This window comes from Acinonyx jubatus, chromosome A1 (genome assembly GCF_027475565.1).
Source record: "Acinonyx jubatus isolate Ajub_Pintada_27869175 chromosome A1, VMU_Ajub_asm_v1.0, whole genome shotgun sequence".
In the NCBI taxonomy this organism is placed as follows: domain Eukaryota; kingdom Metazoa; phylum Chordata; class Mammalia; order Carnivora; family Felidae; genus Acinonyx; species Acinonyx jubatus.
The window spans coordinates 140350536-140367545 of record NC_069380.1 but is presented as its reverse complement, the minus strand read 5'-3'; the positions used below and the strand labels follow the sequence as shown (position 1 = coordinate 140367545).

Below are 17010 nucleotides of genomic sequence, written 5' to 3'. Positions count from 1 at the left end.
CTTACTAAAACTAATTGTGTGTCCATTCCTCCTTGAAATTGTTTGTTGATTTTCACTCAGATCTATATGCTCTTAAATACTCTTCAAAGATTGGCTTATTTGTGCAACTCTGTGTCAGATGTTAGTATACAAAGACATGTTCTTTGTTATGATTATTTCCATAGATTTAATCTCTGCTAATTTTGTATTATGGCTGCTCATTGTTTTTATGGTTCTGTCCTTTTCCATTATTGGGTACATAATGTTTTGGCACATGTACAACCATCCTTTTATCCTCCTCTGCATTTCCATCCTGTCCTTCCTCCTTGCTACCCCACTCCACCAAAAAAAATTAAAATAAAAATAGTTTATCTTCCCAGAAATTGATAGCAATGCTACACAGTTTAATTTGGTTTCAGTGCTATCCTTATGTTGGCTGTTGGATTGGTTGTTTGGCTGGCTTTTTCCATTGTCTTGTGCTCTTCTAAGTTTTAACTACCTTATGGGGACAGTACTTAACCTGTCTTCTCATGTTCATTTCATCTGCCCAGTTCAACAGAGACAAGTTGATTTCTTTTCCTTTTTGCTGATTGCATCCTAGAAAGTAATAACTGATAACTTATTGTGGAGAATAATTAAAAGTGATGGAACCTAGTTGAAGAAAACTGTCACTATCCATTGATACCATGCAGAAAACTTTTAATCTACTGGTCTCTGGACATGTTGGCTTAAAATTATACTGTAAGAGATACAATTAAGTATAAAATTAATATACCTAGTTTTATTATCCAGTGCAGCTGCAACAGTGCAGAAAGTAGTGTTCCTTATAGTCTTTCTTACCTCTCACTCTACCACCCCTCCTCCAAAGTCACATCAATGCATTTCATACACATAATACACTGTGTTATCCTAGTTTTACAATACCGTGATCTTATAGGATCACATTTCATTATTATGAAATATAACCTTGGTTAAGAAAAATGCCTAGGTTTAGGTAATCTGATAGGGAAACTAGTTATATTGACACCAGAAATGACTTAGAATTGCACCCTACCTTTTCCAGGATATTGGATATAACGTATATTTATATTATGATACCAATAAGTTTTGAAGATCCTTTCAAATTTTTTTGCTCATTTCTAGAAAATCTCACCCCCTTAGGGACAGACCATCTTTTTCATATCAAAGGTATTTTACTTTGTAAACACATCTACTTTTGATATTTTATCCCTCCTAGGATTTTTCTAATTAGTCCTTCATTATTCTCTTCCTCTTCTCTTTCTCCATTATTTCTGTTGCTTAGAATGATTTAATTATCATGGTCATAAAAGACTATAAAAAAGTTAACATATTTTTATTGTTTAAAACCTAAAACTCCATGAATAAAGAGTTCATGGCCATGTCAAGATAATTTGCGTTTTTGAGCATAGAACCCTAATTTTCCTTATTTGTTAATTTGGTCTTACCCTGAAAGCCATCTAGATTAAATATTTTTTTTTCCCCAGAAATTGATCCGGCCATTTTTTACCAGGCTTCAGAAAAAATACGTTTGTTTTAAGGATTTAAGAAAAAATATGAACTGAATAGTTTATTAAATATAGAACTTTGTTTATAGAACAGCATCTTTATTCATATTTTGAAGACAGCATTTTAAATATATATGAAAAGAAAGCAGTACTGCTGAACTTATGTATCATATTCAAATATATTCAAGTAATTTTTACTCATTTTTCTATTATTGTCCATATAGTAATTTTCCAGGTTATTGAAGCTTATCTTTTTGAGCAACATGCCTTAAGCCCTAAAGTCCTCTAGATCAGTGGTTTACAACCCTGGCTGCATATTATAATCATATGGAAATCTTTAAAAACAAACCTATGTGAGACTTGCTGCAGACCATTTAAATCAGAATCTTAGGAGGTAAATCCCAGGCATTAGCTTTTTCAGAATTAGTATATTTTTTGTGTGTGTTAGTATTTTACAAAATATTCCAGTTGACTCTTACATGCATCCAGTGTTGAGAACCATTCTTAAACCTCTGTCATGCTATAAATTCCTTTACAACAAAATATACACTCTAGCCAGCTGGCATATAATAGGAACTCAATTGAAATTTTGATAAGAGCTTGGGTGGCTCAGTCGGTTAAACATCCGACTTCAACTCAGGTCATGATGTCATGATTTGTAGGTTTGAGCCCCATGTCAGGCTCTGTGTTGACAACTCAGAGCCTGGAGCCTGCTTTGGATTCTGTGACTCCTCTTTCTCTGCCCCTCCCCCATTGGCACTCCATCTCTCTCAAAAATAAATAAACCTTAAAAAAATTAAAAAGGAAAAAAAATTTTTGATAAATAAATGAGTTGTAACCATTTTTGACTTGTTAAAAAATAGAGATTTGTCTGCCCTATAACGGAATATATGAAACAGGATTTAATTTTTTCTTGATAAATCAGTCACAATTATGAAAATAATTTATTTTACTTAATTCAGTGCATTAAAGTCTTTGAGGAGCTATTCACACAACTAATCATTATTGTGCCAGACACTTTTGAGATCTGTCAGTGTACAAAGTATTCAAATACCCCTGCTCTCCAGAAGCTGATGTTCTAGCAGTGACAGACTGACAATAAAAATAAATATGTAAATTGTATTTATAGTATGTTGGAAACTGATAAGTGCTGTGACCAAAATAAAATAAAATAAAATAAAATAAAATAAAATAAAATAAAATAAAATAGAATACAGCAAAGTATGTGGAAGTGCCAGGTATGAGAGGTTGGAATTTTAAATAGAGTAGTCCTCTCTGAGGTGACTTTTGTGCAAAGACTTGAAGGAAGTGAGGGAGGGAGTGAGACGTGCAGTTATCTGGGGGAGAGCATTGGAAGTGCAGTCAGCTGGGGAAAGGCCCTTCAGGGGAGCATACCTGAGGTGTGTGAGGGAACAGTTGTGGTGCAAAGTGGGCCAGAAAGAAGCAGAAGGAGGTCAGAAAGGCAAGGGGTGGGGCGGGGGGGGGGGGTGGGGTTGGTCATGTAAGGCAAGCAGATTTTTGTAAGGGCTAGCTTTTTCTGAGTGAAATGGAGAGCTGTGGCAAGCTTTCAAACCCCAGATAGGCTTGATTAGATTCAGGCTTTAATTCAGTCATTTTAGCTGCTGTGATAAGCACATTTGGAGTCGGGGAATGGGGGGTATGATAGAAGCAAAATAAGCAGTTGCAGTAATCTGAGAGAAGATGGCTCTGACCAAGGTAGCTGAAAGCTTTTTCGTGGATTAGATATTTCGGATATGAAAGAGAAAGAGAAATCAAATATCACCTGAGGGGTTAGGCTGCTGAGATGGTTAGGATTGTTGATTTGCCTGTACTGTTTTCAGGTGTTTTTTTTTTTTTTTTTTAACTTCAGTATTAAGCTCTAATCTTTCGTTTCTTCATGCTGTTATTGTGTCCGCCTCTAAATGCCTCACATCTTCTAGAGTATATTACTTTAGTTCACATCTCTTGCAGACCAACAAATACAAAAGTCTTTTATGTAAAATAAAGTTGTTGATTTAACAGAATGCAATCTGAGTGAGGTTTGGTTTCCTCTATTTAGGAATAAAGTGGAATCAGCCTTAATGTCAGCTCTTCTAATAGTTGCCTTCTCTGTTGGGACCGGCAACTTTCTTCTGGGTTCACAGTGGATCCTGAATGATTGTTTGCCAGAAGACTGAATCCCTTAATGAGAATTCATTTATATTTACAATTTTCCTTTTTTGAAAAACAGGCAAAAGAATGGACTCCAGCAGGAAAAGCAAAGAAAGAGAATCCTGCTAAGAAATTTTATTCTGAATCGGAGGAGGAAGAGGACTCTTCTGATAGCAGCAGTGACAGTGGTGGGGTTTATGATTTATTGAAAAACTTCATTCACTAAAGCTGATATACTGTGCCTCCAACAAAACATAAGGCCTAGTACATAATATTCACCAAGTGGGCTTAAACAAAGTTTGTACAATAATGCGTTGTTTTGTTTTAAAAGTAATTTCTCATCCTTTCTCATTTGACTTTGCCTCTTGAACACCCAGCTAGTAAATGATAGATTTGAAACAGAAACTCATGCTTTTCTGCATTCTAACCTGCACTGCCTGTTATATTCATAGCATACTGGAAAACATTATATTTGATAAGCCTTTAGTGGGGCCTTTAAAAGCAACTTTCTTTTGTAGAAATGTAAAGTTTATTTTAAACATTGCACAATATGTTCTTCATCCATGTTATACTCTTTTATTTCTACATGGCCCTGTATAGAGTGAAGTTAAAATTAATAAATCTCTGTGTATTATAAAGAGTCAAAGAGCTAAAATGACTAGGATAACAATATACGATGAAAAGACTATCGAGTAGGAAGGATTTAGAAGTACTGCATTTTAGCTTTGCCAACTGAGTAAGGTACCTTCCTTTCTCTGTGTCTGATCAATGAAGAAATAGAGGTGGATACTTTCAAGTCCCTTCAGCACTAAAATTCTGTGAGCAACTGACACAATGAAAAATGTATTGGAGTTACTTTTTTTTTAACTTTGTAATTTAACTTTATTTTTTTATTTTTTAAAATTTACATCCAAATTAGTTAGTATATAGTGAAGCAATGATTTCAGGATTAGCCCACAACCCCTCCAGCAACCCTCAGTTTGTTCTCCATATTTGCAAGTCTCTTCTCTTTTGTCCCCCTCCCTGTTTTTATATTCTTTTTGTTTCCCTTCCCTTATGTTCATCTGTTTTGTCTCTTAAAGTCCTCCTATGAGTGAAGTCATACGATGTTTGTCTTTCTCTGACTAATTTCATTTAGCATAATACCCTCCAGTTCCATCCACGTAGTTGCAAATGGCAAGATTTCATTCTTTTTGATTGCCGAGTACTACTCCATTGTGTGTGTGTGTGTGTGTGTGTGTGTGTGTGTGTGTGTGTGTGTGTGTGTATATACCACATCTTTTTTATCCATTCATCCATCGATGGACATTTGGGCTCTTTCCATACTTTGGCTATTATTGATAGTGCTGCTATAAACGCAGGGGTACATGTGTCCCTTTGAAACAGCACACCTGTATCCCTTGGATGCATGCCTAGTAGTGCAATTGCTGGGTCATAGGGTAGTTCTATTTTTAGTTTTTTAAGAAACCTATTGGAGTTACTTTTACCACTCTTTTTAACAATTTACCTAAGAGGCACACCTGGGTGGCTCAGTCAGTTAAGCACGCAACCCTGGATTTCGGCTCGGGTCATGATCTCACAGTCCGTGGGGTTTGAGCCCTGCATCAGGCTCCATGTTCACAGGGCAGAGCCTGCTTTGGATTCTCTCTCCCCCTTTCTCTCTGTGCCTCCCCTGCTTGTGTGTGCACATGTGCTGGCTCTCTCTCTCTCTGTCTTAAATATTAAAAACAATTTACCTGGGAGACATCTGAGCCAAGATCAAATGACACCCTTTTCTTCTAAAACCTTTTTTCCTTGGCAGAACCAAGAGCTTTTCATTATTACTTGGTCATCCATCACCTTACTCTAAGGTAATTCATTTTTTTTCGTCTGTTCCCCCATCAAAATCTTTATTTTCTGTATCTGATAAATTAACCTGTAATGCCTCATATCAAGCTGAAAATGGAGAAAATATTTCAATCTAGATTGTGAATGCTAAAAAATAGATTTCAGGAATGATGTTGACTATTGAGAAAGATCTGTTTGAATAGTTACAAGTATACCATATGGATATTTGTCTACACCCCCTTTATTCATAAGCTCATGCCTGTTAATAGGCTAACTTTAAAAAAAAAAGACTTTTTAAAAATGTTTACTTAATACTTTCATGAGAGAGAGAGAGAGAGTATGCGCATGCGTAAGTGGGGGAAGGGCAAAGAAGGAGAGAGAGAATCCCAAGCAGGCTCCCTGCTGTCAGCACAGATCCCGATGTGGGGCTTGATCTCACCAACCATGCAGTCATGACCTGAGCCAAAATCAGGAGTTGGATGCTCAACTGCCTGAGCTACCCAGGCATTGTTTTTTGGTTTTTTTTTTTTTTTTCATGCTTATTTATTTATTTTGCAATAGGGAGAGAGTTAAAATACGTATTTGAAATATTCCATTGAGACTTTTCATGGGTTGATGTGAGCCATGTGGCAGCAATTTTGTGCTAGCTACTGGAGGAATACAGTAGTTTTTCTCATTAGAAATTATGACATTATTTTCTCAATGAGGAAGTCTTCTAGAGGATAAACAAATTTCCTTAAGGATTTTACTAACTTGGATATTTAAATAATGGTGCCTGAAGTGAACTAGACCCAGATTCATGTTGAACTCCCATGTAATTAACATGAGAGAGTCACTTAGATGCTGTAATTTCTTCTCATTATTTATGGGATAAGTCATTTATCTGAGTTAATATATACATGTGCACACCTTTGATATCACAACAAATTTAAAATATCCTATTCGGCAGTTTTGTAAAATTTGGGTAAAATGAATTTTGCCCTTTGTAGAAGCTGATGATAATGAGTGCCTTACTGTGTGGCAGGTGTTGTGTCCTCATCACCTTTATATGTTTTAAATCATTTAATCTTTACAACAGCTCTGTAAAGTAGCTAGGGTTATTATCATCATTGTTGGAAAGGAAACCAAGACCCAGAAAGATTGAATAACTTTCTCAATCTTTTAAGTTGTAAGTGGCAGAGCTAGGATTTGAACCCAGACATTCCAATTTGAAAGCCCATGCCTGTAACCGCCATCTGCTATTCCAAAAAATACAGGTAATCTTAGCTTTTCATTGTGTGATACATAAATCAATCCTCATAAATTAGATATTATTTACTTATTATAATATGTTCCTGCCTAAGGGCACTTCATCAGATAGATAATAGATAGGACAACAGTCTGTCCTTTTATCTGGGCTAAAGCTTTGCACCTATAATCATTTCAGATAGTAAAAATGATACTTCATGTTTCAAATACACATAAATACACTATACATATCACTTCTGTGAAGAGTCCTAGTATAACACAATTTATACATAAAACATTGCAGTGTTTACCTCTACAATGTCATTTTATCATCTGTTTGACCTATGGAAAGTGCTTATTCTAGCTAAAATAAGTAATAACTTTTTTAATTAGTAATTTTGCCTATTGCCTTTGAATTGAGAAATTCTTACAGATGATTTGAATGGCTCATTCCCCTCTCAAAATTATTCCTGAGAATATTCAGCTCTTGCCTTCTTCTCTAAATAAAATTTCTCATTGGTAGAGGAATGAATTATGCTTATGTCATTCTTTAAAAAAAAAAAGTTTCTGCCGTAACTCGATACTTAGGGATTTGAAAAGCAAGATTCTCTCACATTTGGTTTACTTGATTCTTCTTTTCTCTCCTTTTCTGTACCCACTCTCAGAATGCCTTCTCTGTCTTTAGGAGCTCCCCACACTCACCCTGCCATAGGAATGTGGGGGTCTGAATGACAGGAGCGTGGAAAATAGAGTATTGAACAAGTGGGGTCCAGTAAACTAAAATTCAACATCTGGTTTCATTTGTGATGAATACTGACAGTTACTTGGGTCCTTATGTATAACCAAATGGCTATAAATCAAGGAGTATCTGACTATATTTTTTCAGACAGTGAATCTGGAAGTGCAAGTGGAGAACAAGAAGAGGAGGGAGACAGTAGTGATGACAGCAGTGAGGACTCTTCCAGTGAGCATAAGAGTGACAGTGAAAGTGCATCAGAAGTAGGAAACAAAAGAACAGCCAAGAGGAACTCCAAAAGCAAACGGAAACGGTAATATTTTGTCAGAATTTCCTTCAGAAACCATTCTGTGATATTTTCTCCCACCCAATATAACATTTCCCTTTAATTCATAAAGTGAGTGAGAAAATAAGTGTGTGCATTTTTTCCCCAAGCAGGTACTGAATCTTGTGTAGAATTAATTAGAATACTAGTTCACATAATTATTCTACTACTCATTATGCTTAGTTTTCATTTTGAACTTGAACAAATCTTGGGGTTACATTTTGAAAATTGGTATAACCTTGGAAGGCTGAGTTAAGTGATCAAGAAGTAGGTATGAAACACTTAATTACCTTTTGTAGCAATTTTGCTGAGGGCTAAAATTAAATCCTTCAACACTTTGCCATTATGTAAGTAAGACAATTGATTTTTCTAAATAATGTTATAGTAAAAAGATTATGATCCAAATATTAGAGTCAAGGGCTGTGAAGGAAGACGGTCATAAGATATTTAAGTGTTCGCGCTTTTTAAGATTCCCATTATCAACATTATCATGTATTAAAGTGTCATTAAAATTTTGAATAATTGGGGCTAATACCTTGGATTGTATGAGTCTGTTTTCCCCACTGCTGTCAGCGAGTGGCCTCTGCAGACATGATGGCCCTTTCCCTGGGAGCCTGCTGCCCGTTCACTTGATGAGCTTGCAGCCCAGCTCAGTCGTGGCTGACAGCACTGATTGGGGCGCAGTACGCTCTCTGCTCCTTTTATTACAGACAGTAATTAAAGCAGCTCGCCCTGCCACTTCCATAACAAACACAGCATAATGCCCTAATTATGACTTTATTAATTTAAGTCAGGATTTAATGATTTTAAAAGTGATTTATATTGTTTTTCCTGTTCAGAACAAATGAAATCTGTAGGTTAAATTAATACAGGCTTTTCATCATTGCAAAGTTAAAAAGCTAGTTACCAGTAAATTCTTTTCATTAGATTAACATCTGAAACTCTAAGCAGTAAGGTAAACAGTAATTACCCATCAAAATTGAGTGCTGCATAACAAAATAACACTTTTACCTTTAAAATCTTATCTTAAAAGCTGTAAGTTAAATATATGCAGAATCATTCACTTGTTGCAGCAGAGGATTTACTTGGTTTGTAATAGCGTTTTCTTTGAGAGAAATTTTGTACTTCTGGTTTAATATCAGAATATCTATGATTACATACTTTATAAAAAGTATCTTATTTCTAGGAAGGAAAATTTTGTTCAGTGCACTCAATATCTTTTCAGATAGCAAAAGTCAATATGCTAGAAAATTTTAATCTTGAATTATATTAGTTGCATTATGTATTTTTTCCTCCAGAAATGGAGTTTTCTCTTTATGTTCTAATTTAAAAGAATTGTTTATTACACTAAAGGGAATCTCAAATACATTAAAAACCTTATATTTTTAAGTATATGTTGTAACCATTGAGTTGGGGATAATAGATTGCCATTTTTTGCTATGGGGAAAAAACAACATATTTTTTAGTCATCGAACATAATTACATGTGCTCTGAGATGTTGCCATGACTTCATTTTTAATAAACTGCAATCGTATTTCCTCTGCAAAAATCAATTCTAGGAAATATCGATTCTTCCCTTCTTTTAGCACTCTCTCTCCCCCCATGTTTTTCGGCCTTTTAGAATTTTTTTTTAAACTTGCTTGTGTTAAGTGTATAATGATTTTTATTAAAAAGATTTTATTTTTAAGTAATCTCTACACCCGACATGGAGCTTGGACTTAGGACCCTCTGAGCTCAACAGTCACACGCTCTACTGACTGAGCCAGCCAGGCACCCCTGTATGATAATTTTGTAAAGCTCAGGAGCTTTAATTATCTTTAAAACCACTCTTAGTAGTCATAACAATTTATGATTAAATTTTAGTTTTACACTCCTAAATATTTTTATTTGAAGGGAGCTGGTATGGTGTAATGGGGAAAACATGGTCTTTAGATGGACTTCAAATTCCAGTCCTGCCACTCTTGGCAACGTCCTTGAGCAAGTTTCTTAACTTTCCTGAATATTATAGGATAATAATGCACCCAGCAAGAATATGTTGGAACATCTATATGAGCTAACTAATATAAAGTTTCTGAAAAAAAGAAAGATTCTTAAAAAGAATACACACACATGGAAAGAGAATTAGACCTTCAGTTTTGAGAAAATGTAGAAGACCACCAGCTATCTCTCTTTGAGAAAAGACCTTTGGGCTGCCTCACATGTTACTCCTCCTCGTTGGATAATTACCTCCCTACTCAAGACTTTCCTTTACTTAATCCTGTTTCTCAGCCTCTGTGTTCTTCCTCTAGGAAGCATTCCCTCTCTCGGTTAAGTTTGTTTAGATGCTTCTCTCCTCCAGATGTTTTCATGACACAGTGTACATTATTACTCATTACTTACCATACTTTATTGTCATTGCCGCCTTACTCCTCTATAGTCTCCAAAGGAGTGTAGACATTATAAGGGCGACACAGAGTTCTTCTGTATCTTACTAACCACTGTGATCCTTAAGCACTGACGTACTTACAACGCATGGTGGGTGGTCAATTAATATTTATTAAATGAATGAGTAGCATCAGCATTTAGGTTTGATCATTTGGTATTTTAAAAGTTTATATTTGATTATTTGACATTTTTAGTAAGACTTAGTGCATTAGAAGGAATCTCTTTTGAACTAGGTAACATTTTCTCACGTATGTTTATGGGTCACATTTCAGAACATATGTAAATAATTTTCTTGTACAAAAAAAAATCTATAAAATGCAAGTCTTTTAGCAAAAGTATGTGTATGAGTTTTAAATTTATTAATGGATATTTAGTATTTCAAGACAGCGTTTTAAAATCAGTCCTAAGTATCTTTGAAGTTGTTACTATTAGCACCTAATATATATTCCTGGTAAATCAAACATTTAGCTATTAATTATATTCTACTTACATCATTTAGTGTTGTTTTATGACCTTTTGCGTTTGAGGTATGTTTGACATGGTAATATCATTGATTTTGAATGGATTCTGATATATTTGTTATAGATAATACTACCTTTATTATTATTTTATTGATATGTTCTGGAATTTTAAAACCATTTTTATTATCTTTTATATGCTAAAAAGAATTGGTTCTCAGTGAAATATACTTCTCTAATAAAGGTTCTGATTTATAGGCAAAATGGACATATAGTACCAATTTGCCATTTGATTATTTATTTATTTATTTGTTTATTTATATGTTTATTTATTTTTGAGAGACAGAGATAGAGCCTGAGTGGAGGGAGGGGCAGAGAGAGAGGGAGACACAGAATCTGAAGCAGGCTTCAGGCTCCGAGCTGTCAGCACAGAGCCCCACACGGGGCTCGAAACCACAAACCATGAATGAGATCATGACCTGAGCCGAAGTTGGACGCTCAACTGACTGAGCCACCCAGGCGCCTCGCCATTTGATTTCCTTAAACTACTTAAACTTGTTTATATAAAGGATTTAAAGTTGATATTTTGAAATTTGTTATTCATAGTGATTCTGAAGATGGGGAGAACGAAAATGAAAAATCTAAAACTTCAGATTCTTCCAATGCTGATTCTAGTTCAATAGAAGAAAGTTCTTCAGATTCTGAATCAGAATCAGAATCTGAAAGTGAATCTGAATCCAGAAAAGTCACTAAGGTAAGAAAGAGATTGCACATTTGTTGTTATTGAAAGTAAGTATCCTCATAGACTTTTTCCAATTAAGAATAACTATTTCTGAAAAAAAGTGTCTTGTTGAAAATCAAGAAACTGAGAAAGAAATGTAACATTATCACTGACAACTGAAATCAATACCATCTTCATTCATCCACACCTATGATTTTATTATTTTTTTATTAGATAATTGCTTCCTTTTTAATTCAGCCCTACAGAAGAGTTAGAAACTTTTAACCTCATCCTTTGCCACTGTAATTACAGAGCTCAATGTTATGAGTTATGGCCCTTTTTTTTTTCTGAACTAGAATGTGACAATAGAGGCTTTCATGAAGGGGAAAGTAAAAGGAAGTCACAGAAATAGTATTGAGCAAGGTGATACAAATGTATATACATAAGAAAATGAGACAAGTAATGCTTTTTAAAAATAGGTGTTAGGGGTAATAGAATACTTTTAAAGGTTTAATTAAAGGATATACATTCTTTAGTTAATAAAAAATACAGTAGCCATGTATTTAAAAACAAATGTAGGAATGACTTATGTAATAGAATGATAATGCTTTCTGATTCACATTTATAACACTGAAACTTACCTGCTTAGCAGTAAAAAGTGAAAGTATAAATTGAGGGGTGCCTTGTTGGCTCAGTCAATAGAGCATGTGACTCTTGATCTCAGGGTTGTGAGTTCGAGCCCTATGTTAGGTGTGGAGATTACTTACAAATAAAATCTTTAAAAAAGTATAAATTGAAAAATGTAATTATTAATATTAATTTCAGACCTTATACATATCTTTCTGATCTTTAATTATTACTCCTTTCCTATAAATGGATCATGTTGACCCTAGGCTTCAAATGTAGTAGTTTTTTATAAGTATATATTGTATTATTCCATATGTTGAATATGTGGGCAAAACTTTGCCTTTTATTGAATTCTGTTTTTTAACCTAATATTTTCCTCATTTATTTTTTCTATTCACTTGAATTTCTTTAATAAGTCACCTGAGTAGCCAAGGATAAAAATAAATTCATTCAAGTAGATAATTGCCTTCTCCCATCCAGAGATTTATTATTATAGAACAAGCATATTTAAAAAATAAAAAAAGAATAAGCATGTTTAAAAATTGGCTAGTTTTTGTCTTGCCTTATTGCAAATATTCTTGCATGTGGTTAAACCTATTTTAAATGTGAATTTATGTTTAAAACGTATCTATTTATAGTATATAATCTAAGATTTCTATTTTCCAAAAAGTCACATAAAATCTTTGAGATTTTTATGTTTATTACTCTGGCCTCATATAAAAATTTATCACATAGTGAGTTTGATGTCCTCCCATTTCCTACTTACATGAAATTACTTATGTTAAATTATTCATTTCATATTTATATATTTTAAAGTTTAAGATGTTATTTAAAATAAAGGAGCTTTAGAAATTGACAGTAAGTACAACCCAGAATAAGAAATCAGTGTTTTAAAAAATGAGCACACAAGAAATCAATGAATATCGAGTGGGTAGAATTAAAGTGCATTATTCTTACGAAGTTTTGTTAAAGTTAAAAAACTGTAGGGGCGCCTGGGTGGCGCAGTCGGTTAAGCGTCCGACTTCAGCCAGGTCACGATCTCGCGGTCCATGAGTTCGAGCCCCACGTCAGGCTCTGGGCTGATGGTTCAGAGCCTGGAGCCTGTTTCCGATTCTCTGTCCCCCTCTCTCTCTGCCCCTCCCCCGTTCATGCTCTGTCTCTCTCTGTCCCAAAAATAAATAAACGTTGAAAAAAAAAATGTTAAAAAAAAAACTGTAGACTTTAGTACCTACATAGTATTAGAAGTAGGGTTTTTTTTGTTTTGTTTTTGTTTTTTGTTTTTTGTTTTTTACGAGCAGGGTTTTAGGACTGCATTAAGAAGCCACAGAGGTAGGGGCACCTGGGTGGCTCAGTCAGTTAAACGTTCATGTCTTGATCTCATAGCTGTGAGTTTAAGCCCGGTTTTGAGCTCTGTGCTGACAGTGCGGAGCCTGCTTGAGATACTCTGTCTCACTGTCTCTCAAATAAATAAATAAATATTTTTTTAAAAAATTAAAACAAAACAAAAAGCTACAGAGGTATCCCAGGTTAGCATTTCAATTTGTTTCTTTTTCATACACTTTCAGTGATCAGATTAAGTCTCTTAATAATTGAAAATATTTTCCTGTAGAACATCAGTATAAAAGTTTTAAGTATTGCGATGAGCTAAGACTCTTGAAAAATTCAGATTTTACTCACATTCTTGATAGTTTTATGTCCATGTATTTTGTGTATATGGCTTATTTTTTCCATATTTAATGCCTTTTGCTGTCTATAATAGACGATAGGATTGTTTTAATTTATCTGTTGGAATATTCTCCACCTTGAGGCCACCATAACTATTTTTTACTATTCCTTTCTGAGTAATTTGGAATATACCATGCAATTACAAGTATACCAATTTTCAGATAATGGGCAACTCTGTAATTATAGAATTCTTCCTTATACCAAGTGTTGTGGCTTCTGGTCTAGATTATGAGTAATGAAGGCAGATGGTGGGTGCTTTACCTTAATTTAGCATGTCAGTTTGTTAGTGCTGAAAACTCATACTCCTTGAATCTGCAGCTAGACTAAATCTATACTTTTACTATTTCTCTTTTCTTTCACTTGGATAGTGTGTTTTGGGGATACTGAGCACGAATGAGGCCTTGGAGGTACCTTGATCATATAGCTTTGAGAACAATTTATTTTATGGTGTCCTATGAGGTATATAGTGTTCTACTTTTTGGAAGATACTATCTTTATGCTTCAGTTTCCTCATCTATAAAGTAGAAATGCTAATTCCTACTCTACTACTTTCAAGTGCTGTTATAAAAAATCTAATATGAAAGATATATATAATACTATATAAATACATAAAAAGTATATAAAGTATAAGTAAATAAATAAAAAGTATATATAATACTATATAAATATAAAACAACAGTGTTAACATTTTTTAACGTGAACGAACATTAATTCCCTGCGAAACCAAAAATACTTGAGTTATAGAACACCAATGCAGAAAGGAACTGAAATGTTTTTAACTCTTAATGTCTCCTGTGTTTTCCTGACTTTTTATACCATTCAAGTTGTAAGTTAATGTCCAACTATGACCCCTTTCTGGAGAAGACTGAGCTGCCATCCACTGTGGGCGTATTCTGCCTCTCTGCTATCTAATATACAATCTCTATTTACCTGCCTTTTCCTTTGAATGTAGCTCTGAGTAAGCAATTCCTACCCACTTAGCCAGGAAAAAGATTAAATTACTCTTGGCCTTGATTTGTTGATAATCATCTGCCTCTTTTGCACCTTTAATCTCTTTCTCCACGAACTAATTCTTCCTCTGCCAACCAAAGTAGTCAAGTCTTTCCTGGCATCTGGCGGGTGAGGAAGTAGGAAGAGGAAGAGAGAGTGTGTGAGAGAGAGAGTTTAGAAAAATAATCTAAGTAGTCTTCGTCCACAACCTCTTAACCCAATTATTTCTTAGTCCCTTTTAGATGGGTTTCAATTCTTATCACCTCCTACAGATACTGCTCTCTGAAAAGTCAGCCATGATCTTTCCCAAACTCAGTGACCTTCTCTTGTTTATTATATTCTCCTTCTTGATCTTTTTATGTGACTGTTCCCTGACTACTTGAAACTCTTCGCATCCCTTTTCTTCTGACTTCTTTGACCTTTTAGTCCTTTGATTACTTTACTTTTTAACCCCTATGACATTCAGGTGTGAACATTGCCCCAAAGTTAGTGCTTGGTGCACATCACTTTTTCAAAAATATTAATCAGTGTGAATCAATATATTTTTTAGTCTTTTTCTCTACATTTTTCCTGTCGTGAGACTCATTCACTCCCATGGCTTCAGCTAAAACATTTAGGTGAAATGTTTCCATAATAACATCTCTAAGTCCCTATAACAGCTCTAACTTTTCTTTACAAATTCAAACCAAATTTTTAGACCTCTTAGAAGCTAGTGGCTTCCCAATCCATTATAGCCAGAGGAACACTTGCTCTACCATTTAGTACTGTCATTCCTTCTGTTTTCCCACATCTGTAGCCCCAGAATTTATCTCTGACTCCTCCTTTATCCTGTATGTTTACACAGTTGCCAAGTCTTGGAGATTCTCTGTATTATTTCTCATATCTATTTCTTCCTTTCCTGCTACACCATACTAGATCGGCTCTTCATTACCTTACTCATAGACCATTGCCATTGGTCATCCTCAGACACTTGCCCAACCCAGTGCTTCTATACAGCTGCCAGATTAATGTTAAAGTTACCCATAATGGTGCCCCATTATCATCTTGGTTCGGTAAAAACTCTGCAGGCTAGCATGTCCAAACCTACCTTTCCAGTCTCAATTGTCTTTGTGGTCTCTATATACTAATCCCAAGAGACTACATATTTGTAGTTCTCTTAATATGCTGTATGCTTTCCCATTTCTGTCCTTTGTTTTTCCTTTTGTACTATTTCTCTTATTATAGAAAATACAAGCTGAGGAGAAAGTGGGTTTATATCAAAGAATGGTCCTTCCACTTCTCCTAGTTGGGAATGACTGCTTGGAATGAAATATGTTAGTGATGAGAAAATATTACTCAGTGAATGGTGTAAAGATAGTCAAAAGAGTGAGAGCCGCTGCTGAATTGTTTGTTCTTGAAGTGTTTGTCATTGAACACCGTGCCCCAGCATATCCATAAGATATAAAACTATATATAGTCATACATTCTAGTATTATGTTTGTTATTGATTGGAAGATGTCCTCATTTTAGATCAGATATTGTCAGTAATGACCAAAGAAAATTATCTTGTTCTTCAGTGACAATTATTTTGATGGGCAAGCATATTTTTATTGGTAGGTGTTCTTTTCTGAAATGTATTTGATAGAGAAATATTTTAATTTAAGTCTGACTCTTTTTATGAAATGATTCTTTTGCTCCAAATAATGCCTATAACAAAATTACTTTTAATAGTTTTATAAATTTTAAGTGACTGCCCATGGTTTACACAGTGTAAAGGGAACCATTTTTTTTTAACAAAGAAGAATGGGAAGAGAAATCAATAATGTAAAATGAATTTTATCAGAAAGAGATTCACATTTATATCGCTTTATCCTATTTTTTACCTGTATAATTGAGTTATACTCCGCTTGTAGTTAAAATTGTGTGTTAATCAGATGGTCACACTTTCACTTAAAATACTTTTTTTTTTTAAGTTACCAGGCTTTTTGGGGCACCTGGGTGGCTCATTCGGTTGAGCGTCCGACTTTAGCTTTTAACTCATGATCTCACGGTCCATGAGTTCAAGCCCTGCTTCTGGCTTTGTGCTGACAGCTCAGAGCCTGGAGCCGGCTTTGGATTCTGTGTCTCCCTCTCTCTCTGCCCCTCCCCCATTCATGCTCTGTCTTTGTCTCAAAAATAAATACACATTAAAAAAATTTTTTTTCTTAAGTTACCAGGCTTTTGAGTTAACTGAATCTATGCTTTGATGTTTGTAAAACAAGGCTATGTATTAGTGTGTTCCTATATACTATAGTTATTTCCACATCAGCTTGTTA

At 34.6% G+C, this 17010-nt stretch overlaps 1 protein-coding gene across 4 annotated transcripts in view; it reads left to right on the top strand.

The window, feature by feature from the left end:
* AP3B1 (adaptor related protein complex 3 subunit beta 1) overlaps positions 1-17010 on the top strand; it is a 261873-nt gene that overhangs the window by 160560 nt on the left and 84303 nt on the right. For all 4 annotated transcript variants that reach the window (XM_053224248.1, XM_015072097.3, XM_053224255.1 and 1 more), the window contains exons 18-20: positions 3736-3844; positions 7597-7759; positions 11260-11407. In XM_053224248.1, coding sequence (XP_053080223.1) covers positions 3736-3844; positions 7597-7759; positions 11260-11407 — 420 coding nt within the window. The remainder of the gene's footprint in view (positions 1-3735; positions 3845-7596; positions 7760-11259; positions 11408-17010) is intronic.